Here is a 26,245-nt window from a genome sequence, read left to right on the forward strand (position 1 = left end):
AGGCTTTCATTTTGGGTGTGAACATACCACTGTGTAAACTTCTTCATTGTCTCTGTCTGTGTTGTCAGAGCCAGCTAGGTACTGGACCCCTTTGTAGGTGTAGCACAAATGAGAATCTGACCCAACATACTAGCTGCTACTTTTTAAAGCATTTTGGGTTGTCTTCATAGAAAGTTCAGAGGGAATCCACATTCGTAGCCTCACTTTGCATCAGCTGGCAGGCTCAGAGAGGCCAAGGCCACACTGTTGACCCTGGCTGGGGAATAATCATAGAATCAGCTAAGCTGGAAAAGACCTTTAAGATCACCAAGTAATGGCAGAGCACGGTGTGGGTAGCTGTTCTTCTCCTATCACCTTGTTAGAGAGATCACTTTATTCACCAGGGCTGTCAACTGAACACCTTTCATCATCAAGAACTCTGTTTAGAATAAAACAACAGACCCAAAGTTGATAATCAGATGCAAATTATGTACCAGTATGCAGAAGACAAAGATAAGATTTGCATAAAATGTGTGCATGACAGTGGCTAAGTTTCCCTTATTTTTTCCCGTAAGTATCAAAGCACAGAAAGCAATAATTCTGCACCAGCTCACCTCTTCGACCACAGCCCTCAGCCTCCAGTCCTGTATTTGAGGGCAGAGCAGTTCACCCTAGGTGCCCCTTCCCCTCCCACATGCCGGGGGAGCAGCACGCTGTGTTCAGGCTCAGGTCAGGCGTTTTGGCACAGACAGCAGTGTTTGTTTCTTTTCTCAGGAATCTCTTTTCCAGGAGGGGAAGCCATTAGCTAAGAAGGTGAAATGGATTTGCTGCTGCTCTGCTGTATTAACAGAGCTTGTTCAACAACCGCTCTCTGTAGAGCTTAAAATAGTCTTTTGAGGGTAGGAAACCGCGCACCAGCTTCAAACCAACAGATAAGTCTTGTGAAAAAAGAGCAACCCAGGGTGCTGCTGCTGACACAGTTTCTCTTTTCCAAACAGCCAGGAGTTTCTTGTGTGGTGGGGTACACTGGATATGTGCTTTGGCCAGTCTCGAGCTCAAAACTGTCCTTCTGCTTCCACTGTCTGTTGGGGTTGAGCCAGTGTTGGTCAGGGGCAGTGGTGTCTCTCAGAGCAAATGGGGGTTATTCAGCAGTGCCAATGGGTAACCTATAGGTTCAAGTGGGTTTGCCAAAGCCAGCAGGTCTTCCTAAGGAATGCAAATGAGGTGGCTCCAATGTGTGTCCCCAATAGCTGCTGCTCCTCAGCCTCCGTGGTGCAACACTCAAGAGACTGCTAATGACATTCTTGCTTGGAGACTGTAGGGATCCCTCCTGTATGATGCCACCCAGCCACGCTGGGCTCACTGGGGCTGGCCGCAGCTCAGGCACTGGGAAAGATGCAGTGAGAGGCAAAAGGCTGCTCATAGGATGTAGGGGCTGCACGACTCATTTCAAACCCTGAAGTATTGTGACACAAATGAAAGGGAAGAACTGGGGTTCTCCAGAGATGCCGGTACAACATGCATGAGTCTGACTCATCTGTGGCTGCCCAGAGGCCCTTCTGTCAGACAGAAAAGAGCTGAGCTGTGGCAGTTGCAGCAGCAGCTACAACAGCAGTGCCCTGTTCTCCTCACTGCCATCTGCTTCCCCCAGCCAACCCCCCCCCCCCCAACAGTTAAAAACATGCCCTGATTTTTGTTTTCCATGCAGCATCTTATTTCTGATAGTTCTGAACCAATCTCAGCCACAGTTTACCAAGAAAATTGCAGAGGTGTCCACCTTTCTCCAACTCCAGCTCCATGTATTAGCAATTTTCTTCCAAGAGGCATTGGTATGTGTGGATGTGGCCTCTCTTTCTATGCCCCCCTGCCTTGTGCCTCCCCCTTCTTTTTCTCTCTCTCTCCTTCTCCCAATGGATGTTGTATATATGTGAACCAGGGCAAGAAACAAGAAAGCTGATGCTCAGAACAGATTAGTTTGCATTACACAGCCGACAGGCTTTCTTAGAGAAGGCTAGGTACTGGGAATTCGGCATTTCCCCTTCGTCGGTGATTGATTGTCTCTGTGTCTTGGGGGATTGGAATTCTGTATTTTGAGTAACTCTTGGTAAGTCCAAAAGTAACAAAAATGTACCTGTGACATGAACTCAGGCCTAAGAAAACTTATCCTTTCCTCCCTTGGCTTCATAAATGTGATGTTTTCATCTGCATTGCTGGCTGCTTTAAGACATACAGGGATTGTGGCCTTTGTCATCCCAAAACACTTGATAAAGTACTTTAAGAGAGGTAAATACAGTGCTTAACCAGGCTGGACAGGTGAACACAGAGTAACTTCTGAACTCATGTGCCCAGCACTACAACCCCCTCTTCCAACAACTCTGCTGATAATGTTTTTCTGTTCTTTGTGCCATACAAAATATTTTTAGATTGGTATTAACCTCACTGTGCTTATGGGGGTGGATGTGTGTGTGTGTGTATTATTACCCTTAGAATTAACAATTGCAGAATGTACCTGCTTGATTCACTTTATAAACGGCAGAAATTACTGAGTATCAACGAGCTCCATGCCAAACACAGGATAGGCCGTGTACCTATGAGGAATGAAGAATCACAACTAGGATGAATATGTAATCTTGCATTCATACCATTGCTTTTAAAACATAATAATAAGGTTACAATCTATTTCTGTTTTAAAGGCCCATTTTGGTCCCTCTACAAATTTGTCTTGTGAAGTGTGTTTGCCTTGAAAAAGACCAGACTGACTCTGAAAGCAAGGAAAAGCATTTGTGAAACAGCTGAAGAAGAGCTCATCAAATTATGTTGACGCAGTAGTTTATTAAAGATTTAACCCCTTTGACATTTTTCTGTTTGTTTACTGTTCGTTCACATCCCTGTAGCTCACAAATATACTGTTTATTGTCCTTCAGATTTTCCATTTCATTAATTTTGGCTGAAGGCTCCAGCAACAGCTGTATTTGAAGAAACTAGATTATAATTGAGAGGAATTATTAATGATTTCGCTGATGCCCTCTACCTTTCTTATTGATTTCAGTGGAAAACATCACCTTGACGGTATTCCCATGGAGCTGAAACGGGAAGGGGCATATATGTGAATGTCACCACCCTCTGAAGTTTAGCTGTGTGTGCTAACGGCACATGAGAAGTCTGCTCCTGCTTGGGGTGAGTAAGACACCTCCATTCCCAACACCCCCCTCTCCAGCCTGGTACAGTGAAATTGCATCATATGTACTGGGTACAGTTTATAGGGCAGAAGAATTTGTTTTATACAAGGTAACTCAATTATCTGCATCCTTTCATTTAAGTGGGAGGCTGTGTTTGCAGCTGTAAGATAATGATTCCAGGCTCGGCTTTGCAGATACAAGTTTTTCTACCTTATTACAGACAGGGCTGTTTTCACGCACAGGCAAAGGTGGGAGCCTGTGGGGCTGGGAAGAGATGGGGATGGTGTAGCTGCAGTAGGCACCAGCTGACTGTCCAACCTTTCCCCCTACAAGCTGTGAGGTATCAATGGGGTAGAAAAGGAGAAACACATCCCAGGAGGGCCTCACTCTGCTGCAGCCACACAGTTGAATTTTACCTGCCCAAGGGTGAAGAGAAAATCCTTGGGCTGCAAAATTAAATTTTACCTACCCTGCTGATAAGCCTTGAGCCAACTCTTATTATAGAGGTATCTTCACCTCCTTCTATTTTAACTACAAAAAGAGGCTTATTGAAAGGTTGATTTTGATCCCTGTTAAGAGAAAAATAAAGAAGGAGAAAGACAATAAAATTCCTCTTGCTTCAAGGTTTTAGATGTAAGTCTTACTGACAATACAATATTTTCTGAAAGTGTTAAGTTACTAGAGGAAGAATATTTTGAATGTAAAATCATTTGCATTACCTCCATTTCAAGACATTTGCTGCATCTGCCACTTTTTTTTGTGAGCCTCTCTGAGTCCAACAGACACATTATCCTGCAAAGTCTTAAATAAAGGTAGGTTAGACACTGCTTCTCCAAGAGGCAATTTACTAAATCAGGGATGATAAATGTAGAGCTGCGGTTTGAAAATGAAATGTGATTCCACCAAGACAAGCAAGGAAAAAAAAAAAGTGGGAATATGAGAAATCTCTATTGGTAATGTTTTGATTGGCCGATGCTCATTTGGCAGAGACAGCACATCTCTTGGTTCCTGCAAAATATTCTTTCTTATCCATCTTCCACCAAAATGTCTGCTGTTTTCAGGGGCTCAGAGGTACTTTTTCCAGACATGGTGAAGGAAGAAGAGTACTTAACACAACACACCTCACACAGGTGATGCATCTCCTGCACCCAAACAAGATGTTTGGAGCAGGGATGAGCTCACCCCCTGCCAGCTGAGGTGGTTAAACTCCATGTTATGCCCAAGGCCAGCTATGCCCAGGGCAGCTCCTTAGGCAGAGGGAGGCATATTTTGCCCTCTTCTTTACCTTTTGATCAGCTCCTCCAACCCCTCCAGCTCCCTTAAGGGAATTCTAGCGGGGTGCAAAGCATGTGAGGGGTTGCCAAAAGCTGGGATGGATAAAAGTAAGAGATGGATGGGCAGAAAGAAGGGGCAGAGCTGCCAGATACTGGGGACCCTGCCCAGGCTCCCCTCCCAAACCTGCCCCCACCCTGCCCATGGCCCAGAACCACATTCCAGCACAGCCTGGGACTATTAGCCCCTGCCCCAGTGATGCTGCAGCAGTGCTACCTTACATGCTGACTTACTCCAAGTTTTGGTTGTTCACTTGCCCCCACACCATCGTTCCAGCATTCCTGGCTTCTCTTTCCATGCTTCAAGACGACCCAGAGTCTCTCTTTCACACCCTCTACTGGCCATTTTCCACCCGATCCTTTCTCTGCCCACCGCAGTAATTCCTGAGTCAGTCCTGCCCTGGCTTCCCACCGGCTTCTCCCTGTCTCTTGGATGTTGCTGGTTGCCCCAGTCCCTCCTGAAGCTGGGTGGAGACATGACTCCCGTCTTCCTCAGTCCTGATGCCAGAGACCAGGAAAAATCAGAGGGGGGAAAACAGACGCATTTATTCTTCAGTGCCAGTGTCACATGCCATGAAACCTTCCAGCAAGTCAGATATTATAGTTTACCTGCAAATCTGAAGGCTACTGAACAGCTATAAATCCAATCCCAAATGTGTATTGTTCCTTCAGAATACTGGTTTGTGCATCCTGATGGAATATGGCGCTGCTCTGCGTGAAATACAAATGAATGGTTTATTATTGGCTTCTCAGAAATCAAGGTTGAAGGTTGTTCCTTACAATGTGCTCTGATTAGAACAGGGGGTCGGACCAGCAGTATTTCTTTCTGTCTCTGTTATCTAGGAATGATTCGGTCTGTATAAAAATTATACTATTTTCACTAATTTTCCTGCTTGACTTTGCTAATAAGGAAGTCTGCTCTGCTGTTATTCAAAAAACTCATCTGGTTTTCCTGGGGAAGTTTGAATGCAGGGGCTGATTTGGCAAGAAGAATCACTTCAGCCTTCATGAAAACGTGGCCACCTGGGAAGCTGCATGGAGAAACTTCTCCGGAAACCCATTACGTTTTCAAGCTTTAAAAAGTGCCACCTCTACAGCAAGTAAGCCAAGACTTACCTTGACTACAGTGGCGCTGTAATTTGGTTTACGTCAGGTTGACACCCTGTGTTATATTCCTTCGCCTCTATGAGGTACTGAGCAGTGGTGTGTGGTAGAGCTGGTTGCTCCCAATATCTTCATGGCTCAGTGTGAGGTCACCCACCAGGCACATGTGCCCAGCCCGTCACTCTGGAAGCAGCAATAGCCATGGCCATCAGAGTCCCTGTCTCTAGTATCAGGCTAGCATGATCAGCTCTTTTTCTTCTGCATACTAGATGTAACTGAGAAATCAATCAAACCTCTGCCAGGCTAAAAAGGGTGGAGGAGGTGGAGATTCCCAGCAGGTTGTATGATCTGTTGTTTTTCCTCTGGTCTGAAAGACAGGGAGAGGAGAAATGCCTTTGCTCTACATTCCCGCTAACTTTCTTGGCATGATGAGGTAGCCAGCTAATAAGCGAGTAATTATACATTGAAATATACAGTTCAGTGACAGTGCTGTCTGTCTGCAGCAGCTCTGGGAAATGAGGGAAGAAAGTACTGTTCCAGCTCTGCTCATGTCCCTGCCTCGCTGTCTGACTTTCTGTGTGAGTCACACCTTGACTTTGTGTTTCAGCCCCATCTCCTCACCCAAGGATTCTCAATTTTGATCAGAGGTGCAATTCACGACTGAGACAGCTGTGCCAGCAAAACCCATCTGTGAGTGCACATTTGTTTGTTGCTTTGCTTGGGAGCAGTGGTAACCCTGGCAAGAGCAGCTCTGATGGTGAACTGTGCCTCTCCGCCAGCAGTACTTCAGTGCTGCACAGCACCTGCACACCTCGATCGTGTCCCTAGGCAGCCCCATCCCCAGCTTTTCTAAAATGATTAGAGCAGCTCAACCAAAAAACACGCTTGTAAATGCGGTTTGTGTTTCTATAATTTCCTCCCAGTAGGGCTTTTCTGTTAATTCCTTGTACGTGCCATCTCATATTACTTAGTTTTACAATAATGGCCCTTCTAACGCTGGTCTGCTAGAGTTATAAATAGTCACGGTAAGTTTGAACAGAGTATTTCACCATGGGTTTTCTAAAATAGATCAAGGGAAAGACAAGGATGCCACTGTGTCTTGAGGATGTGAGTATATTTAAGCACAGAGGAAACAAGGAAATTTGTTTTGGACCCATCCTAAAGTTAAGGAGGGAGCAGTAACCCTTGTGGGCAGCAGTGTTTTAGAGCATCCATTCAGCAGGCACAATTCCAGATGTTTTCTCTTCTTTACACATCTAGATTTGTGTGAAGAACTGCTCAGATGCTTTCACTTGAACAGATGGTTTGTTAAAAATGTAGCTGTAGTGTCACTGGACAGGAGGGGAGAGGATCTGTGTGTGTGTGTGTGTTTACACAGAGGTTCACACAAAGACAAAAATCACTGGATTCTTGAGCTGAGTGTTCCGGCAGTGGCCAAAAACACCTGCAAATGAAGAGGCAAAAGTAACTTGTAGGGGTAGCTCATAGACTATATGTAACATCCAACAAGGAAACTACTTTTGCGCAAGTTAATTGTACAGGCTTCATTCTCAAACTCACTTGAGAAGCCAAGCCTTGTGGGCTAGTTTTGCTAGCTATACTTGGGTCATGAGAAGACAGTGGCTTTTGGATTAAGCTAGGGAGGCCAACTGTCCTTGGTTTTTTTACATTCCACATTTCTCTTCACACTTGGAATTCGAACATCTAAGTTTCCTCACAGTCATGCAAGGTCAAAACACTGAGATGAAATAGTGTATATGCAAGTAGTGCCGGGGAACATAAATGAGGGCTGAGAGACCCAGGCTCCTAGCAGATGAACTGAGAGAGTTCTTCCTTGTGGAGGTAAGACCTGCAGCACTCTATCCCTTCAGACCTGACCAGCTTACAGGCTCAAAGCAGGGAAGTTCAGTGGCACTAGAGCATCCATTTCCCAGTGAGCAGCAGCTCCTTGTCTTCTCTCCTTAAGCCTGGAAACCCTCCGAATGCCCAAGCTGTTTGGACAGTGGCAGTGCACATAGGCCCCTGATAGCTTTGGATTTCTAAGTTTTTCATTGTCATGTTACAGCAAGAGGCTGGTAGAGAGCTGCATGACTGATGTACAGTGTTGTATGGTTCCCTAGAGAGTGGTGGGGCTGCTGCAGGCATTGAATTGCGTGCTCTTCTGCAGCCTGCCTAGCACACTGACGAATCTTTCTGTAAACGTCTCTTCCAGCTCTTGTGGTCAGGATCAGTAGCAAGGGGAGAGTATGGCAAAAAAAAACCCAGTTTTCTCTGCAGACTCCTTTTTAAATCCAAAACACAGATGTTCACCTTTCTGAAGTGAGGGTGGCTCCATCTGGAGACAACAGGGACTGAGGATTTTCTTGTGTGTAATTTTAAGTCAATGTGTTGGTAATAAGTCATCTTCCCAAAACCAGGTGTGGGCACTGGGCAACTGAAATGAGGAGGTACCAGCTGGAGGTTTTCTCACCAACAAGAGGTCTTGAGGCACACGAGCCCACAGCCTTCCCTGAGCGCTCCCACAAAAGTGGCTCTGCAGGGCTGCTTCCTCCTCATGTCAGGCTAGGTGAGATGTGCTTTGTGTGGATAACTCCACCAAGGTCTAAACAGCAAGGCCCCACCTACATTTGTCCTATGTAGATTTTACTTTCGACTCATGTCAATCAATCATTCCCATGCTGTGAGCTGTGTTTAAAACCTCTCAAGGGAAATACAAGTAGCACAGCCTCCTGGGAGTACTGGCAACTACTTCAAACACAACCCTCTGGCTAAAGGTATCTGCTTCAAGAGTAGCACCTTTACCCTCCCCAGCACCACCTCCACCACAGGGCAGAGATCACACATTTCAGATCATCTGCCTGGCACTGACAAAACTGCAGTCGATGCACCCTTTCTGGCAGTGGCAAAGAGCAAGAACAGGGAAGGATTGTGCCCAAACCCTTTGTACCTGATCTCTGTGAAAAATCACCCCTCTTCAGCGCGCTCTGGGAGACGTGCTCAGAGAGGGGGACTACAGCAATGAAAGGAAGTGGAAGAAAGGGAGAACAAGTTCCTTTGACCAGCACCAGCTTGTCATTTTTTTAACTCTCTTTTTACACATGAAAGGGAGGGTAGGAAAGCAGAAGAAAGCATGAATGCAGGAGGAGAAGGAGGTAGAGAGGAAAAAAAGATCAAAGAAAGGGTGAAACAGGAAAAAGATGCTCCCAGTGATGCTGAGACATTTGTCTGTGCCCCTATACCAGCCCCAATCTGTCCTAAAGCAAAATAACAGCAAGATCTCTGGCAAACTAGATATATAAGCTAAAAAGCATAGGGATTAGTAGAAAACGTTGAGTTAGAAGCCTGTAGACTTAGTGCACAAGAGGTGGGATGTTGTGTGTGTATGTATGAACACTCGAGCTGAGGAAAGACGAGTGGCCACATGTTGAGATCACAGGGGTGAGGGATTGCAATGGTTTTCCCATAAGCCTTAACTAGTAAACAGATGTTTTTCAAAGTATAATTGGGTAAAGGCAGGAATAGCAAAACCCCATACCATAGCAACCATCTGCCAGAAACCCCAGCATGGCACTGAAACTGGCTGGGAAGTGCAGGGAGGAAGGATGGTAAAATTGAGACAGGATGAGTACCTTGGGTGAAAAACAGAGATGGACTCCTTCATCATTCCCTTCAGTATCAAACACTCTCTGTGATGAGGAGAGCTAATAAAAAAAAGCAGAGAATACACAAGAGGCTCACAGGTACTACTAGTGTTGTAAAATGCATCTGGGAAGAAATCAAGCACAGCATAGGTGTATTCCCTAGAGTGGAGATGAGGAGAACTGAGGACAACAAAGCAGAGCCTTTGGGATTTATAGCCCTATCTTGGCATGCTTCATACTGCAAGCAGGAGATACCCAGGAGGATTTGGGGCAGTAGTAGCACTGGTCTAGTATTAGGGATGGTGGGAAGCACTACTCTAGGCTAGAAGGACTTTTTTTCCCCGAAGAGATACTGATTCCAGCACTTTATAATGACAGTTTAACTGCATCCTGTCACTGTAGCTTCACCCATTCTTTCCTATCTCGTTTATAGTAGTGAGACAGGGCTCCCCCTCCCCACACTCCCTGCTCTCCCTTGCCTTTCCCAGTTCCCTCTCTGGCTCTCTTGCTGCCCTACCTCACTGCTAAGGCCGCACACATGCCCCTATGCTGTGCTGTTGCAGAACCTGTCCCAGCTCAGCCCTGTCTCAACAGCATCGCAGGAGGCACCCTGCGTGCTCAGCTCCTCAATACAGACCTGCAGCTAGAGTTTCCTTGTTTTCCTATCTCCCTGCTAACATCCCTGCTGCAGCGCTAGAGAGTCCTCTGGCTTTCCCCTTCTGAACTCTTACCTCTCTTGCAGCATTTGGAGTCACCCTTGCTTGCCCACTGCTTCTAAGGTTCCCCGTTGTGTTCCTTTTCCCTCCTCACTTTCTATTTCTACTAAGCTATAGGAAGGGAAATGCTGCTGCAAAGCTTCCACTTCCGTAAGTCTGTGTAGGCAGGGAAGAGAGGAAGAGATCGAAGTTCAGGGATCCCAGAGACATTCTTGGATGTGGTGCTGAGAAGAAAATGAACAGGAATGAGGTGACAGAAATGTTAGGCCACAAGCTCAAGAGAGCACTGGGGCCCAGAGATAGCTGCATCATCCCAGGAAAGAAATAAATGACAGACTACACCAAACTATAGCATGAAAATATCTACACAGAGAGAATTAATGTTCTTGCAACTGGACCTTGGCCTCCCACAGCTCTTCAATCGTCTCTTGCCTGGTGACATTGTGCTATATATGATTTGCTGTCTTTGAACAGCACATCCGTCCCAGCAACTGTCTACCTCTTAACATAGCTGTGAAATATAGGTGATGTAGTATGTATAAATATTTCAAAGAGACAGGACTCAGTGGATAAGCGGGGTCTTGAGAAGCAACAAGAGACACTGATTCCCATCCAGAAAGATGGGACAAATATGTTCTGTGGAAACAGACTAGGGGACGAAAAACATGCTTCATCTTTGCTTTTTGGCAAGTGGAATCGCTACAGAGTATGGTTTCCTTATGACAAGTATCTACTTGCTTAGCAAGGGTGCATAGTGCTGGCTTGCTGTCACCCATTGGAAACACCACAGTTACGAATGTTAGGATTTATTAGGCCTCAACCAATAATTAATTACCTTATTTAGCAAATGCAGTTACGTACTTGTGTTTTGGCAGTATTTTTTTCCACTCAGAGCATACTTTGACAGTTTACTTTGAAATTCATTTTTCATAAGCATTTGTGCCAGTGAAACATGTGAGCCTGTGCATTGAATGTTAACACAAAAAGGGGTGTAAAGGGCATACTTTGGGGATTTTTTTTTAGACTCGTTATTCAGATATGTAACACATAAGCCATTCAAACTTTGAGGCACTATTCCACAATCGAATGAGAATACCTGGGGGAAAAAAAAAAAAAAAGACAAGGCTTACAAAATGCCCCATAAATATCCTTATTTCAAAATTATGAGTAGAAAAGACAGGATTCATATCTCCATGCTTTTTCTTTTTTATCACTGTGAAGTTTCCTGGATCTGCAAACATCTCTTCACCTCATTTCCTTGTGTTGCTTTCAGCTTGCTCCATGCAGATGTGAACAATTATAATTTTTCTCATCAGCAGCAGCAGCTTCTGCTTCTCCACATGCCCTAGTAATGAGGCTGCCTCCTTGTCCTCCCAGTGCTGGCCACCTCCTTCTACCTCTACACCCTTTATTAATGTTGCCACCACCACTGTAGGAAGGATTAAATCTTTCTCAGGTGAAGATTTGTTGTATTAAAAACAAACTTGCTCACATCAGGTGCTTTCATAAAGTGCCCTGCTACATGCTATCATCTTGGGAAAGGACACCTCAGAGTACCACAGTTTCTTGGCAAATGTTCTTTTAGCTTGGGGGGGGGGGGAATAAAATATAAATGGAATAAAACCCAAACAATCTAACAAAGCAGTTCTATACTGGCGACATCCTGAGAAGTGAGGAAATAGGGTCCAGTGTGAGACCTGCCCTGCCTGCCTTGCCTCCCACATAAGGGGATGCTGGTCACTGGGGGAAGCTGCTCTGTCCGTAAAGCCGTTCTCCTCCTGGTGCATGCTATTGTTTTCCTCTCCCGCTGAGCACCGCTTACAGTAGGAATAACAGCTTACTAATTAGCGGCTATATCTATTAATTGTTTGGGTTTTAGAACATGACTCAGCAACCAGCCGCTCCCTGGCTGGTTGCTTTCAATATTATAGATTATTACATCTTTCAATATTTTACATTTTTCAATATTATTATTATTAAGTTTTTAATTACATTTTTATCCAGGGAGTGACTTGTTCACATGGCGACCCAGTGCCTCTTCCCGTCCGCTTTCCCTCCTGGTAGAGCTCCCGCTGGCAGCCCCAGTGGCGAGCGGCTATCCTTGCAGAGTCGCGGGGCACCGCGCAACAGAGCAGCACCGTGAGCGGCGTGGGACCGCCGAGCCCACGCGTGGCTGAAGGGCATTTTACCTGTCCCCCAGCAAAGCAGATGGAGGTAAGGATGTGGCGAAGCAGGGCTCCGCATCGGCGCTCCGGGTGCCGGTGGTGATGACCGGGATGACCGGGACGGTTGGGCAGCATCTCCTTCCGCAGACCTCCTCCCGGCCGGAGGTCTCCCCCAGGGCCCTGCGCGGCAGGGGGGGGAGCACAGCTCCCCCGCTCCGGGTTTTATGGACGAGCATTAGCACAGCCCCACAGGTACCGCCGATTCCCGCAGCCATGCACCGGGCTGGGGTCCCGCATAGCACCCCCGCCGTACTTAGCCCCCCTGTCCGCCGCTCCCGAGCAGCATTCACAAGGCAGCTCCACCAACCTGCAACCTACTGGGGGAGAGGACAAAAAACTTTGCTGGTACCAGCCATCGCCGGCACAGGAGATACCCCCCACTCCCTCCGGCAATCTGCCCTCTTTCCCCCCCCCTCCCCGACTCGCTGCCGGTAGAAGCGCCAAGAGGTGCCCCAGTCCCCGCCGCCCCTGGGCTTTCCGTATCTCAAGTCCCACCCGGGAGAAGCCGACCTTGCCGCGAGTGTCCTGAGGATGGAGGGACCCCGGACTGAGGGCTGATCTCTCCGCCGGAAGCAAGTCCCTTTTTCTCCCCAGCCCTGCGGTGCCTGTCTCTAACTGGGCCGGGGAGAGGGAAGGCTCGCAGAACTGGTCAGGAGGCAGGGCTTTGCAGAGCACGCCTGCTTTAATTGGCTCCCTTTTATTTTTTTAAACTGAAGAGGAATGAAATGGTGAAGAGGGGAGGAGAAAACCTGGAAAGCCAGAGGGGAGAAAATCACGGTGCGGCCGGCAGAGCGACAGGCAGGGAGGGTGAGGCTGCCCCGGGCAAGCCTGGCCGGTGGGGCCATAGGGGAGCCGTGCAGTGTCTCCCGGCCCCTCCGTCGGGGACCGGCGGAACAGAGCGCCCTGGGGCTGGTCGGGGAGCGGTGACGCTCCCGGCAACTTTCGCAGGAGATTTTGGCGCTTCGGGAAGAAGCGGCGGGGCAGGGACCTGCCAAGCGGTTTCCAGCCGGCGTCTGGCAGGAGTAACCTAACTTTCTGCAGCTTCTTGGCCCTCCTCGGAGACTCCTCCCAGCTGCAGCCTCTGTCAGTTCCCACCGGGAGCTTCGGCAGCCGCGTCGAGGGAGTGCGACGCGGACCCCTCCAGAGCCGCAAATCATCTGCGAGGCGGGAGAAGCAGGCAAGCAGCGGAGGCAAAGCACCCACCCGAGGCCGGCACGCCGCATAAGAGAAAGTTTTGAAGGGAGAAGGACCTGTCAGGCTGGGGTGGAGGCGAAGAAAGCCTGGCTGAGCAGCAGGCGGGGCGAGGGTGCCTGCTCTGGCTGCTCCCCTCTTGCTTCTCCCTTCAGGCTGGCTAGGGCGATGCAGTGCAGCTGGGGAAGCTCTTGGGAGCCGCTCTAAAAGAAAAAAAAAAATCCTTCCTGGATTTGATTAATTACAACAATCCCCTCCCCAGAAGATCAGGAAAATAGGAGAGAGCATCACCTACCTCTCCCTCCGCCTTTCAGCAACTGGCTCCTACCCCCACCCTTCCGTCCCCCCCTTTTTCTCCACCTCCCTCTCCCCGTTTGCTCCTGGGGCTGCGGCCAGAGCCTTGGAGGAGGAGGAAGGGTAAAGACTCTCCCAAGTTGGCCCCAGTTGGCAGCACTTCGGGCAGCGCTCGGCAGATCCCACCGAACAAAGACCCCCCTTTTCCCGCAGGGGCCGGAGGCAACAGGGCCCCGCTCCTGCCCGGTGCCCTGGGCTGGCTTCTCCGAGCCCCCTGCGGGCGGGCGCGGCTGCCCGTTTTCCTGGAGACCCTCGAGAACCTGGCGAGGGGAAGCGGGAAGCAGCGCCCCGCTTTCTTGCCCTCCTCTCTGCCTCGTTCCCTCCCTCCTTTTTTTTTTTTTTTTATTTTCCTTCCTTTTTTCTGTTTTTTTTTTTTTTTTTTTTTTTTTTTAATTCCATCCTCAGGCGGCCCCGGTGGGGGAGTTCGGGGGTTCCTCCCCGTCCCTCCCTCTGGCCGAGGGGCGCCGCTGCCCGGCGCGAAGCCGGGTGCATGGGGCGGCGTTCCGGGAGGCTTTCGTCTGCTTCTCGCTCCCCCGCCGGATGCTGCCTGGGCTGTTTTGGCTGCTTTTCTTCGCCGGCGATGAAGGCTCTGCCTTGAAGATGGAGATGATCTGGGTTTTATTCCTGTCTCTGGTGCCGGTGTACAGCAGGGGACAAGGGGTTTACGGTAAGAGACGTTGTCGCGGTCGCTGTTTGGGGACGTGAGGGCGCAGACAACGGCGGTGGGATCAAAGTTAAAAAGCACCTGCAGGAGAAAGTAAATGATGCCGGCGAAGCTCGTCGCAGCCCGAACGGAGAGATTTATGCAGCAATAAGGCTTCCAGCGCCTGTAGCCACTTCATAATTTCTCTCTGTAACCCCTGGCACCGCCGGTGTAGGAGCCCGCCGAGGTGTCGCGCCGGGAGCCGGGCATGAGAGAGCTGCCGCGGGCTGGAACGACCCCCGGGCCCGGCTGATGCTCCCTTGGGGACGCCTCGCTGATGCCGTGAGAAACGCGGCGGCGCGGCGCTGGGAGCACTCCGAGTTGCAGTTTCTTTGGGGTAGGGGGGGCCTGAGTGTCCCCTCTCAGCGCAGCCCTTGTGGGCTTTCTTCCTTGCCAGAGCACCGCACGGGGAAGCGCAGCGAAGGGCGGCAGCCGCTGCCTCGCCGGGGCTTGGTGCCTGGGGTTCCCCTAGCTGCCGGGCAGCCCGCTCGCCGAGTTGCCCGGGTTTGCCCGCCTCGGCGGGGCTGGCTGGGCTCCGTCCGCCTCATTGGCGACCTCCGCTGAGCTCCCTTCCCTCCCGGGGTGCGAGGGCTGAGGCTGCTTTTGCACCCTGTTGAACTTTGCTAGCGATTTTCTTCTTCAGATTGTGAGCGTGTGTGGGGGTGCTGGTCTGTGCCAGAGCTGATGTCGAGCTGCTTGGCTTTTTTCTGTTATCATCATTATCACCGTTATTATTACTGCAATGGTGTTTATTTCCTCTCCTTGCTTGCAGGCAGGGTGGCAAATAGCAACCTCGAAGGTCGTCCCCCCTGCCCCCGCCATGAGAGGTTTGCTCCCGCAGCCCCTCAGGGGCAGCAGAGGCTGGAGACGGCACCCTGTCCCCCGCTGAGCACAAGCCCTGAGTGGAGAGAACAGCCGGGATTCACTTTAGCCAGCAGCACAGCCCCCCCTTCCCTCTGCCAGCCCTCTCTTGATTCTTGCTTTACAAGATCTGCATTTCCAATATACTGGGAAAAAATAAATAAAAGCAACCCACAAGACTTGCCTCTTATAACAAGCCGGCTTTATCTTGGCTTACAACTCAGTTGTGCGTTGCTGTAAAGTCCTTCTGGAAGGCATGCCTCTGCCTCTAACGAGCCAAGCTCTCTGAGCTTTAAAGAGAGACCCCAGTGAGAGAATCCATCCCCCCCGCTCCCCCTTTTCTAACAGCACGCAGCCAGTCTCTTGTGTGAGCTCTGGCAGAGATCAGTCCAGTCTCACTATGGGTAAGTCTTTGTAGGTCACTTTTTAATGATGTATTTCTTTAATGGAAACAATTCCTCCTTTCTCCTTGAGGACTGGGATGTTAGTTTGATTTTGGGTCCGTTTTGTAAAATAACCATTTTAAATAGAGGGTGTTTGGCTTCTTGTTTTATTGTTTCTTCCTCCCACTATATGGATTTTCTCTCAGTCTGCATGTCCAGAGGAAAATTTTAGGACCCTCTGAAGGCTGGAAAGATGAGAAGTAGAATGAGTTTGTGGTAAAGAAGCCTGGTCAGGGCAGGTTATTCAGTCCTTTAAAACAGGTAATCTGCTTCTAGCTGAACTTCTGTTATTGTGTTTTAGTGTACTCGCTGGTGAGTAGCTGTCACTTGCTGCACAATGGTCTCTCCACTCAGCACAGCAGCCAGGGGAACAAAGCTTAAACTTGGTTTTGCTTAAATGTGCTTTAGAAGGTTGCCTGTTGTGTTTTTTCATCCACTTCAGTGAACTTACATTCGATAGAGCTGCTGCTAAATTAGATCTTCAGAATAATTTACTAATGTTTTTGTCTTTTTCTCTCAGAAAGAGATTGGAGCAGCTGTATACAAAAGATACAGACATGCACTAAGGAAAGCATCCTTTTAAGCCAAAATGGTACACTATTTCTATCTATTCTCCTATTTAACTACACAAAGGAGAAACCTAGTCCCTTCTTTCCTCCTCTCTCCCCTCCCTTACCTATTCAAACTATCGAGACCATCAGAAGCCTTAACAAGCAACTGTGGCTGAGTGCAGCCCAGAGCAGTGTCTTGTGGAATCAGCACACTGCAACTTCTATGGTGACTAATAGTTTTCATATTGTCTTCCCCAACCCTGCCTTCAGTCCACTGCTCTGCACTAATTTCATGCCTTGTGCAGCCAGTGCTCTTTGCTTTGATGCAAGATTGCTGTTATTGATGGCTCAAGCAGAGCCAGATTGATACTGTTTTATTTGCAAGGATAAATAAAGCAGGATTAGAACCTTCTACCCCCCTCCACTTTGATTTGTCCTAAATGTTAGTCTCTCACCACAGCTTTAAGCTTTACTGAAGTGTTCAGTGTTGTGAATGCTGGTATCATGTGGCACTTAACGTAGAAATGATGGGAACTTGAGTATCATGTTTCAGATCTGTTCTTCTGCTTTTGAATATTTATTTATGGAGATGGAGAGAGGCATCTATATGGGTCTATAAATATATTTTACTTTAGTAAATCTGATGAGATTAAATCAGATTAAAAAAGATAAACTATCCATTTGATGTACCCTTTAAATAATACACCCACATAGATGCGCACAAAAGACCTCTGTCTAGGACAGTGGAATTGTTGGAGAGGTTTATTGAGATGAATGGTATAAATAAAATGTGTGTAAGGGGGTTTCTGGGAAAGGAGTATTTGCAATGGAGGTGCAATTTAATTAGGAGTCAAGGTGCTTTTTGCCTACTACCTGGAGAGGCTTGTTAGATAAATAGGCATTTGTTGTAATGACTGAAGAGTCATTACACATTACTCAGTCTGAAACCCTCTTCTCATAGCTGATACCATCCTTTCAGCCTTGTTGATTGCAGCAAGACAAGGCTGGCCTGATAGGGAAGGCAGTTCAGGAGACTGCCAAGAAGCAGTTTTTATTGGCCTTTTGTGGTACACTGTTTTCCAAACTCTGTGTGCCTTCAAGTCCTGGTGTATTAATGCTGCTGGTCAGGATGAGGAGCAAGCTGGAACAGATCTTTAGGAAATGTCAGAATTTGGGGGGAGGGAGGAAGAGGTAAGGAGAAAGGGGACTTGCCCTTTCAGCATTGGAGTTGAAGACTATAACAACTATAAATTAGACTGAAAGGGGAGGGTGGAAGGGTGGTGTCCAAAGGGAAGAGTATGTCTAGTCGGCCTTGCAGATTTCAGGGTATGCATAGCTCTGTCACAGAGCTGTTGCTTTGCTTACTCCATCTGCAGATTATAATTAACATTTCTGGGTTGTCTTGCAGCTAGCACAGTCCAGCTGCTCAGCAGTGGCCTTTCACGCTAAATAAGCCTGGGATGTTTTGTCCGTGCCTCTCATAATTCACTTGTGGAAAAAGGCATTTTGGGAATGGTCATCACAATGTGTGATGAGGGGCTACAGCAAGGTGATGGAATAAAGGAGGTTTAGGCGGGGCAGCAGGGAAAGCTGCCTGGCACGGTGATCAGAGGGGCTGGATGGGCTGCATTGCTTCAGGCGCTGGGAACTGGTGGGGGGGAAGCTCTCACAATTACAGAGTAATCTTGCCCTAGCTTCTGAGGTGGGGAATAAATGACCTAGTAAAGCTCTCTCTTTAAAGAGACACCATCACACTGAATCACCCCTGAAGTGCCGTTACAGGCAGCCAAAAGATCTAGTGAAAGAATGTTTTCTTGCCTCTGCGATGGAGGAGTGTCATGGTAAAACATAACCTGGGTTTAGGCCGTAAACATCTGCACTTTCTCACTTCGTGTACGTGTGACACGATTTGTTTCCTGCTCCTTTTACCTGGAAAGTAAACCTCTTTTCCTAGAGTTTTCAATGCAGGATGCCTCGCACCCTCCTCTTGCAACCTATGTGCATGCCTGTCTTGCTGCCTGTTTCTGGGGGCACAGACACACTCAGTTAACCTTGAGCTGGTGACCTGGATCAGTCCCTCCCCCCTGCTGCTGCCTCTAGCTGTTTTGCCAGTTGGAGCAGGAGTCCAGACACGGAGCTCTTCAGCTCTCTTGTGTTATCCCAGTGTACCACCTGTGCCTTCAGAAATGGGTGAGCAGATTGCTGGCTAAGCTCGTGGTGGAGCCGGTTCCTGTGAGCCACTTCTTGGCTGATTCCATTTGAAAAATGTGATGCATAAGCACAGTGGTCTTCCAAACTATATATATACACATGCGTGTGTGTGTGTGTATATCCTTTGTGCGCAGCCATTTCCTCTTGTTGTCCAGCCCTTAAATCTGTGGTAGCTTAGGCTGCAGCCTTTTGGTTACAGGAATGAGTTTTGTTAACTGGAGGGCTAGAGAAAGTCTCACCAAAAGGTTGGGTCAGTTCAAGATTTGAATAGCCCTTCAGCAGTTCTTTAAGGTCAAGGCATTAATCTGTGCAGTCCTGTGCTTCAGAATGCTTCGCTGTTCTCCAACTGTAGTGTATCAGATTCACCCTCCCGTGACACTCAAGCCTCTGTTTTTAGGTCAGGTCAGTAGCTTCACACACCAGATAAGCCCTCAATTGGCTTTAATATGCAGTTCTAGAAAACTGACATTATCCTCTTGACAGGTTGTTTGCAACTTGTTGGTAGAAGTCAAAATATTTCACTATAGGTGTCATCAGAAACCACCATCCTATGCTAATTTTTGTGGGAACATGAAGACAGATGTTGAATAATTTGACATGAGCAGCATAGCTTTTAAAATTATCACCGTGTCAGGCGTGAACTTTTTTTTGAAATATATATATGTACTTCAGATGAGTTTGAGAGAAGGAAGGGAGATATAGCAAGTTGCTCCCAATAAGTGGAAGATGCAGCTGAGATCGCCTTGGAGGTTCAGTAGTCAGACAGCAATTCAGCAGTGGCAGTAAGCGATGCTATGCTGCTGTTCTTATTTTCAAGTAACAAGACAAAGTGACTTCCATGCTGGTAACTCGGAGATCTTGTGACACTTCACATCAACCAGAAGCCCCACTGTTTTGCCTGTGTTTTTATTGGAGTTGCTGCTATTCTGCTTGCTTGAATAGTGCAATTGCAGGCTTCCAGTCCCTCCCTCCGCACACACCATGCTCTCTCTTGGTTCATTAAGCACAGTCTATGGCTAAGAGTCTTGCCTGCGTGGCTATGGCTTATTATGAGGAGGGCAGACTTGGGGCTTGGGGAAAAATTGTGTTTGCCCAATGCCAGTGTGCTGGCAAAAGCAATATAGGGAGAGATGAAAAGCTGAATCATGCTATATCAGATTGGAACAGGGACCTCAAGCATCATCTGGTCAAGCCTGTCTAAGCAAAGCATGACCTAAAGTAGATGTCCCAGCACCTTTTTCAGCCAACTCTTAAAAGTGCCTGGTGTTGGGGAATCCACCACTTCCCTGGGGAGATTATTCCAGTGGCTGATTGTTGTTGCTGTGAAAAAGTTTCCTCTTTTGTCCAGTCGTAATCTCACCAGGAATACCTGTGCCTGTTACCCCTTGTCTTTTCCATGTCACTGTAAAAATCGAGTCTCCATTTATTTTGTAGCCACCTGTTAAATACCAGAACATGGTGACGAGGTGTTGCCCTGAGCCTTCTTTTTTGAGACTGCTTCAGTTGGAGGGTGTTTCTTTGTTTATGGAAATGTCCTGAACCTCACCTGCAATAGTTGTCTTTAGTCAGCATAACCCAAGTCCCGTGGTCAACTGGTTCTCGGGAGAGACGGTTCTCTGATGAAGTTCTCATGAGGTATTGCGAGATGTTAGTATTGTTTGGGCAGGGGTGTTGCTGCAGTGTGTCCTCAGAGGGGGCTGCATTTTGCTGTGGAGATGAACCTTCCAAGCAACAGACAGCAGGGACTGTTGGTTTGTTCTTAGAGGTGCTGTGGGTACGCACATCTGGTAATACAATGTGGATTTCTTCAGGCTACGAACCCAGGTCTTACGTAGGCTCAGACTATTAAGACTTTGAGATCATTTCTGCTCTCAAGCAGTCAAGGTAAACATATCAAGTATCCATGTCCTAGCCACCTTTTGCCAATCATTGTCCGTTGGTGTTGCACAGATTGGCACATTTTCCCCTTCTGAATTTCAGTGTCCCCACAGCTTGTGGGGGAATCAGAGGGATACGGCATGGATTCTGCACAGCAGATTGCAGATCTGGCAGGACCTCCAGCATCCACCGGAGAGTGATGTGCTGCAGAGAGGTAGGAGAGGGGAATGCGTGTGTTTCAGGTCTCTGTGCCCATGTTAGGATCCAAAGTACTTGCTTTGGAAAGAAAAATGCTTTACTCTGTTCCTTAGTTAGGGAAAAGAGGTTGAAGGGGTTTGGGGTTTATAGCCAAGCACCGGCTTAGTGTTTAAAAGAAGGAATTAAATGTGCGATAACCCATGGAGCCGACAATAAACAAACAGCTTTAAAGAGAGAGAAAAGAACTTGAGAGTTGGAGCCAGGACAAGAGGGCTTCCGAGCATCAACTTGGCTTAACAAAAGTTAAGTCAGAGGAGGGCTGTTGCCAACAGGTTAGCAGTGACGGGGCTTGCTGCGAGGCTGAGATTTTCCACGTCCTGTGCCGGGAAGGCAGGCTTGTCTCCCAGCTTCTTCCCTTGATGGCACAGCGCGCCAGCTGCAGGCGACTCGTGCCTTCCCTCCCGCCCAAGGGAAAGGCCAGCGAAGCCGCCCGTCCTCCGCCGTCCTGCCTACGGGCTCCCCTCCAGCTGTGGCTGCGCGGGGCACATCTGGGCGGAGGGGCCGGGCCGGGCCGGGTCGTGCCGCGCTGCTCCGCCGCTGCCCGGCAGAGGGAGGAGTTGCACCGACCCGGCGGCGGGTGGGGGAGCGACCTGTCCCCGGGGGGAGGGTGTCCGCCGGGGGAACCGGGGCGGAGGTCTGGTCAGCGCCGAGCGTCCTCCGTGGGCAGCGCCTCTTGTCCGGTGCCCCCTCGGTGGGCTTCGGGAACCCCGCGTGTCCGTGCTTCCGGCGCCTTCCCGAGAGTGGGAGCGGGGGTGAAGTTTGCGGGAGTGAGCGCCCGGGAATGAGCTGCTGCTTCTGCCAGGTTTTCAGTACTAGCTGCTTGCATGCTTTTGCTCTGCATCTCCCACTGGCTTGTTTTATGGTCCATAGCTCTGTCATGGTGTACCCAAGCAGTTCAGGATCTTTTTACTTTTTTAGTTATTTATCCTTTTGGTTTTCCTTTCTCCCCTTTGTAATACTCTTGTAGAGTTGGGACAGTGCTTTCCTTTCCTTCTAGAAGCCGTTTTTTGTCTGTTTCGCATAAAAGAGCATACAATAAGGTGAGCACAGGTCTCTTCAATCCTCAATTAGCTTTCACCTGTAGTCTCCATTTCCATTTTTCTTCACATACCCGTGTGGTGGTTGGTTTGGGATTCTTTTGTTTGGATATTCTTGTTTGGTTGGTTTTGGTTCTCAAAAAGAAAAAGTGGGTTTAAAGGTGTTACAAGAATCTGAGCAGATACGAGGGAAGAGTGACCCTCGCTCATGGCTTTGTCTCTCGCAAGAGGAGAAAAGAAGATGGCAAGGTGGCTGGCTATCAGGGTCTCTAGAGTATTCAGGTGAGGGCATTAGCACTGTGGTAGATATTCCTGGCTCTGTGAGGCAGCAGAGCTGAGTGTGCCACAACAGAGGTATTTGATTGATGCTGGTGCTTTGGCTCTAGGAAACCATGACTTAAAGGCCCCAGGTTAGTGCAGCGTTGTCTTCTGAGCACTGTGGCTGCTCTTTGCACCAGCATATTGGCTGTGCTGTATCCCAGGTCAGCTGCTGACTACTAATATCTTTAGTTTTAATGCCCACGTATTCTTGTCCATGGCTGGCAAAGGGAGATGCCTGAAGTTAACTAGGGAACTAGAGAGAGACAGCTGATTATAAATCATTAGCTCTTTACATTTTTTACTTTCTCTTACAGACTAGACAATATGCTTACACTAGTATGTGACTGTATTCCCAAAATCTTCATGTCTACTGTTTAACTCCTGTGAGAAGGATGCTCCCTTCGTACACTTCTGTAAAGCACTCTATGTTCTTAGTATCATGCTAGTAATGAGCAGCAGTGTAGATATAGTTGTGTATTTCAGTGGTTGCAAATTAGGCAGGACTACTGGGGACAGCTGTGATGCTGGAGTGGCCCCAGGAGTTGGAGTCACCAGGGCTGCTCTGTGAGCAAGTCACAGCTCTGTACTAGGCTGCAGACCTCCAGAGTGAGTGTGCAGCAAGGTGGTGAGCAAGGATCTCAAGCAGCTTTTATCGATCTGGCCAACCTCTTGTTTTCTTATTGTTGCTTTTACTCACAGTGCAAATCACTAGTGGACGTGATATTGGCTCTTATTCCTTTGCTTTAGATTTCACAGGGGAGATATCACTGATGTAACTAAAAAATCTGGCTGTGGTGTGCTGGCTTGTGGTTTCTCTCCTGTGTGAGTGGTAGTGTAGTATGAATGGCACGCAGATACTTTTGCTGTATTTGTGTAAATGGAAATGATGGCAGGGTGAGGATAGCAATTGACCAAGGTGCAGTAAGAACAGCAGTTTCTAAAGATAAACTAGCAAATGTTGCCTAAAGAAGAATTGACATAACATTGAAAGCTAAAGTCAAGCTGTGAGAAAGGATTTAGGATATCTGCAGGTGAACATTTATACAAGAGGAGCTGCTTGTCATTGCTGCTTCTGTTTCAGAAAGAAATGGTCCTTCACTAACTGGCTTAAATTGTTTTAAAAGAAATGTGGATGGGAATCTTGTGCATTTCTTGTGTGCCTTTGTGATGAAATAAAAAGGAAAAGATATGATTCAGACAGATGTTTGAGAAATGTGGCAAAATGGCTTTTGCTTGCAAATGCTGTTTCTGGTGCCTGTTTTGTGCCTTGCACAGTGGAAAAAAGCATTTGTAGAGTGAAGAGTGACTGCCTCTTGCTAAGCTTAATAGTCAGGTTATTCTGATTTAAAGCATCCCGCAGAATACTGGAAATGTGAGGAATGAAGGCTCATAAAAGTAACCTGAGCAGCAAGAGCCAGTTTGGGTATGGGAGACTGCACTGTCCCGCCAGTCAAGTGAATCCAGTTGTGGTGTTAAGAAAACTGGTCTGGGGCATTTCCACTGCAGTTGGTAAGACCCTGAAAATCCCTCTCGGAGTGCATAAGTAGGATTTCTTGTGGGTTTATGTGATTCCCATCACGGCAGTATCTATGGACTTCCACCTTTACAATGCCTCTGTTGCCTACAGTTATTCCACTCTGCATGTGGGGAAATGAGATGGAGATTAAGTGATTTGCCTGTGGCAGAATGGAGAATCGAACATCAGCAAAGTTTTAACCATCCTTTTCTCTCTGGTAAAGTGCAGTTGGTGTGAAGTGCAATCCCTGTTGCTGACAGATCCAAGGTAAATACGTCCTCAGTGAGAAGCAATAAGCCACTGAAAAGAGGCTCTGATACAGTTATCTCAGAAGCAAGCTTTTTTTATAAGAAAACAAAACCATATTTTGTCTTTCACTATTAATTTAGCTGATCTTTGCTCACAGGTTAGGATTTATTTTGGAGCATAAAATAAATGGAGGTCTTCTAGAAGTTGGACCTTACTGTACAGCACTGGGAGAGAAAGAGAAATCTTTCAATCATGGGTACGTACAGTAGATTTTCTGCATGAATCTGCAGGTGCCTTGAAAAGCTGCTCTGAGGGAGGTGCTGGACCAGGTTAGTTCCTGAATCGGTTGACTCATTCTGCAACAGTTTAAATTATTTTGCATTTGATCAAAGAAGCAGTATTTCCTACTATGAAAAGCTGTTGTCATGAATGGAAATGACTATTGCTGGTACCCAAGGAAAGAACAAAAACTCTGCTTGCCATGAAGGAGCAGGGATTTGTGATGGGGCAGGGGGGAAGCAGGGAACCATATCATAGGTACATGATGAGGGAAAGGGTCTGGGACAGAGGAAGTTGTGATCACAAGGGTGGAGCTATGGCTCTAAAATAAGGCTGGATATCAGATCAGAACACAGCTTTTGAAGAAGCAAAGAAAACTCTGAATATTCCAACACGTTTTGTTATTTTAAGTATGTGCTATGGTTTAGCACATACTTTATTCCTGTTTTTCTTACAAGTCTGAAGATAGGAAGAAATCTCTAGTGTTTGTTTCCCAAATGCTAATGAAGGCTGAAAGGAATTGATGTCAGTGATTATTTTTTTAAATTATTTTTGAAAGAGAGAGATTTCTTTTGTATTTAGAGCATTTAAGATTCACAAATATGTGTTTGAGAAGGGGATTATCTTGATCAGACATCAAAATAATTGCTGACTAAGATGACCACCTTATCTCTGGAAGTGATCTTGGAACTGGGCAGTGCCGTTAGCTGCAGGTTGGGAAGATTCCTATTTTAAGGTATAGTGAATGATGGCACCTTGCTATTCCTAGTACTGCTACAAATAAGGCATACTTGGAAACTGGATACCAATACAGGAGCTTTCCAATGCTATCAGACAGTGGGATTAGGGGAACATTTTTGCAAATAAATTGACTAAGGAGCATGTGCACTATGCCTACGCAAAAGTAGAACTGTAACTTGTGGGCGCCCTATTGAGCTAGCTTTAAATTTAGCTGTTCTGATTGCAGCACAGCTGTAATGGCATGGAGCTCAGCCTGACCTGTGCTCCCACCAATTTATGTAACATCCCAAGAGAGCTGTGTGTGCTCATCCCCCTGCACCCAGGGTCACCTGGCAGCAATATCCTGCCCTCAACTCCCTGAGAAGTTGTGGGGCACCTACACCATGTTCACTCTTGCTTTTGGATTGCAACACAAACAAATATACTCGACCCTGGCTGGGCAACTGGGTAGTGAATCTATACATCCAGCAGGTGGCTTATTGTGGGGTGCAGTTTTGAAGTCTGAGATCTGCAGTGACTTAGCTACTGCAAGCCAGTAGTTGTGAACTGTAGCAAGACATATAGAATCATAGAATAGTTAGGATTGGAAAGGACCTTAAGATCATCAAGTTCCAACCCCCCTGCCATGGGCAGGGACACCTCACACTAAACCATATCACCCAAGGCTTCCTCCAACCTGGTCGAATGATGGAGCATTCACAACCTCCCTGGGAAACCTATTTCAATGCCTCACCACCCTAACAGGAAAGAATTTCCTCCTTATAACCAATCTAAACTTCCCCTGTTTAAGTTTTAACCCATTACCCCTTGTCCTATCACTACAGTCTCTAATGAAGAGTCCCTCCCCAGCATCCCTATAGGCCCCCTTCAGATACTGGAAGGCTTCTATGAGGTCTCCATGCAGCCTTCTCTTCTCCAGGCTGAACAGCCCCAACTTTCTCAGCCTGTCTTCATACGGGAGGTGCTCCAGTTCCCTGATCATCCTCATGGCCCTCCTCTGGGCTTGCTCCAACGGTTCCATGTCCTTTTTATGTTGAGGACACCAGAACTGCACACAATACTCCAGGTGAGGTCTCACGAGAGCAGGGGCAGGATCACCTCCTTCGACCTGCTGGTCATGCTCCTTTTGATGCAGCCCAGGACACGGTTGGCTTTCTGGGCTGGAAGCACACACTGAACCCGGCTCATGTTCATTTTCTCATCGACCAACACCCCCAAGTCCTTCTGCACAGGGCTGCTCTGAATCTCTTCTCTGCCCAACCTGTAGCTGTGCTTGGGATTGCTCTGACCCAGCTGTAGGACCTTGCACTTTTCATAGTTAAACTCTATGAGGCTGGCATCAGCCCACTTCACAAGCGTGTCAAGGTCCCTCTGGATGGCATTCCTTCCCTCCAGGGTATCAACCGAACCACACAGCTTGGTGTCATCGGCAAACTTGCTGAGGGTGCACTCAATCCCACTGTCCATGTCACCAACA

General features: G+C 47.7%; 2 protein-coding genes and 1 long non-coding RNA gene across 10 annotated transcripts in view; 1 reads left to right on the plus strand and 2 right to left on the minus strand.

Moving 5' to 3' along the window:
• Positions 1-513: 513 nt before the first annotated feature.
• LOC133278329 (uncharacterized) lies at positions 514-6,166 on the minus strand. Of its 2 annotated transcripts, none has more exons than XR_009746528.1 (3): positions 3,878-6,166; positions 3,628-3,727; positions 514-1,365 (listed from the first exon to the last, which is right to left on the minus strand). It is a non-coding gene; the product is annotated as an uncharacterized LOC133278329 (long non-coding RNA). The 2 variants fall into 2 exon arrangements; XR_009746527.1 differs by having other exon boundaries at positions 514-1,435.
• Positions 6,167-6,313: 147 nt separating this feature from the next.
• LOC133278326 (protein piccolo-like) lies at positions 6,314-15,129 on the minus strand. 5 transcript variants are annotated; one of them, XM_061470929.1, is made up of 3 exons: positions 14,466-15,129; positions 12,686-13,569; positions 6,314-7,037 (listed from the first exon to the last, which is right to left on the minus strand). In XM_061470929.1, the coding sequence occupies exons 1-2, from the start codon at positions 14,560-14,562 to the stop codon at positions 12,881-12,883; spliced, it is 786 nt and encodes a 261-aa protein (XP_061326913.1). In that variant the 5' UTR covers positions 14,563-15,129; the 3' UTR covers positions 6,314-7,037; positions 12,686-12,880. The 5 variants fall into 5 exon arrangements, 3 of the variants coding, with proteins under 3 accessions (XP_061326913.1, XP_061326911.1, XP_061326912.1); XR_009746526.1 differs by lacking the exon at positions 6,314-7,037 and adding an exon at positions 12,314-12,489 and having other exon boundaries at positions 12,686-14,313; XR_009746525.1 differs by lacking the exon at positions 6,314-7,037 and adding an exon at positions 12,314-12,489 and having other exon boundaries at positions 12,686-14,350.
• The window catches only part of MDGA1 (MAM domain containing glycosylphosphatidylinositol anchor 1), a 152,706-nt gene continuing 140,715 nt past the window's right edge, over positions 14,255-26,245 (plus strand). For all 3 annotated transcript variants that reach the window (XM_061470920.1, XM_061470918.1, XM_061470919.1), the window contains exon 1: positions 14,255-14,387. In XM_061470920.1, coding sequence (XP_061326904.1) covers positions 14,261-14,387 — 127 coding nt within the window. In that variant the 5' untranslated portion in view covers positions 14,255-14,260. The remainder of the gene's footprint in view (positions 14,388-26,245) is intronic.

The sequence above is a fragment of the Pezoporus flaviventris genome, unplaced genomic scaffold, assembly GCF_033815535.1.
Source record: "Pezoporus flaviventris isolate CSIRO_AGI_PZ_B2104156 unplaced genomic scaffold, CSIRO_AGI_Pfla_v1 ptg000066l, whole genome shotgun sequence".
Lineage (NCBI taxonomy): Eukaryota > Metazoa > Chordata > Aves > Psittaciformes > Psittacidae > Pezoporus > Pezoporus flaviventris.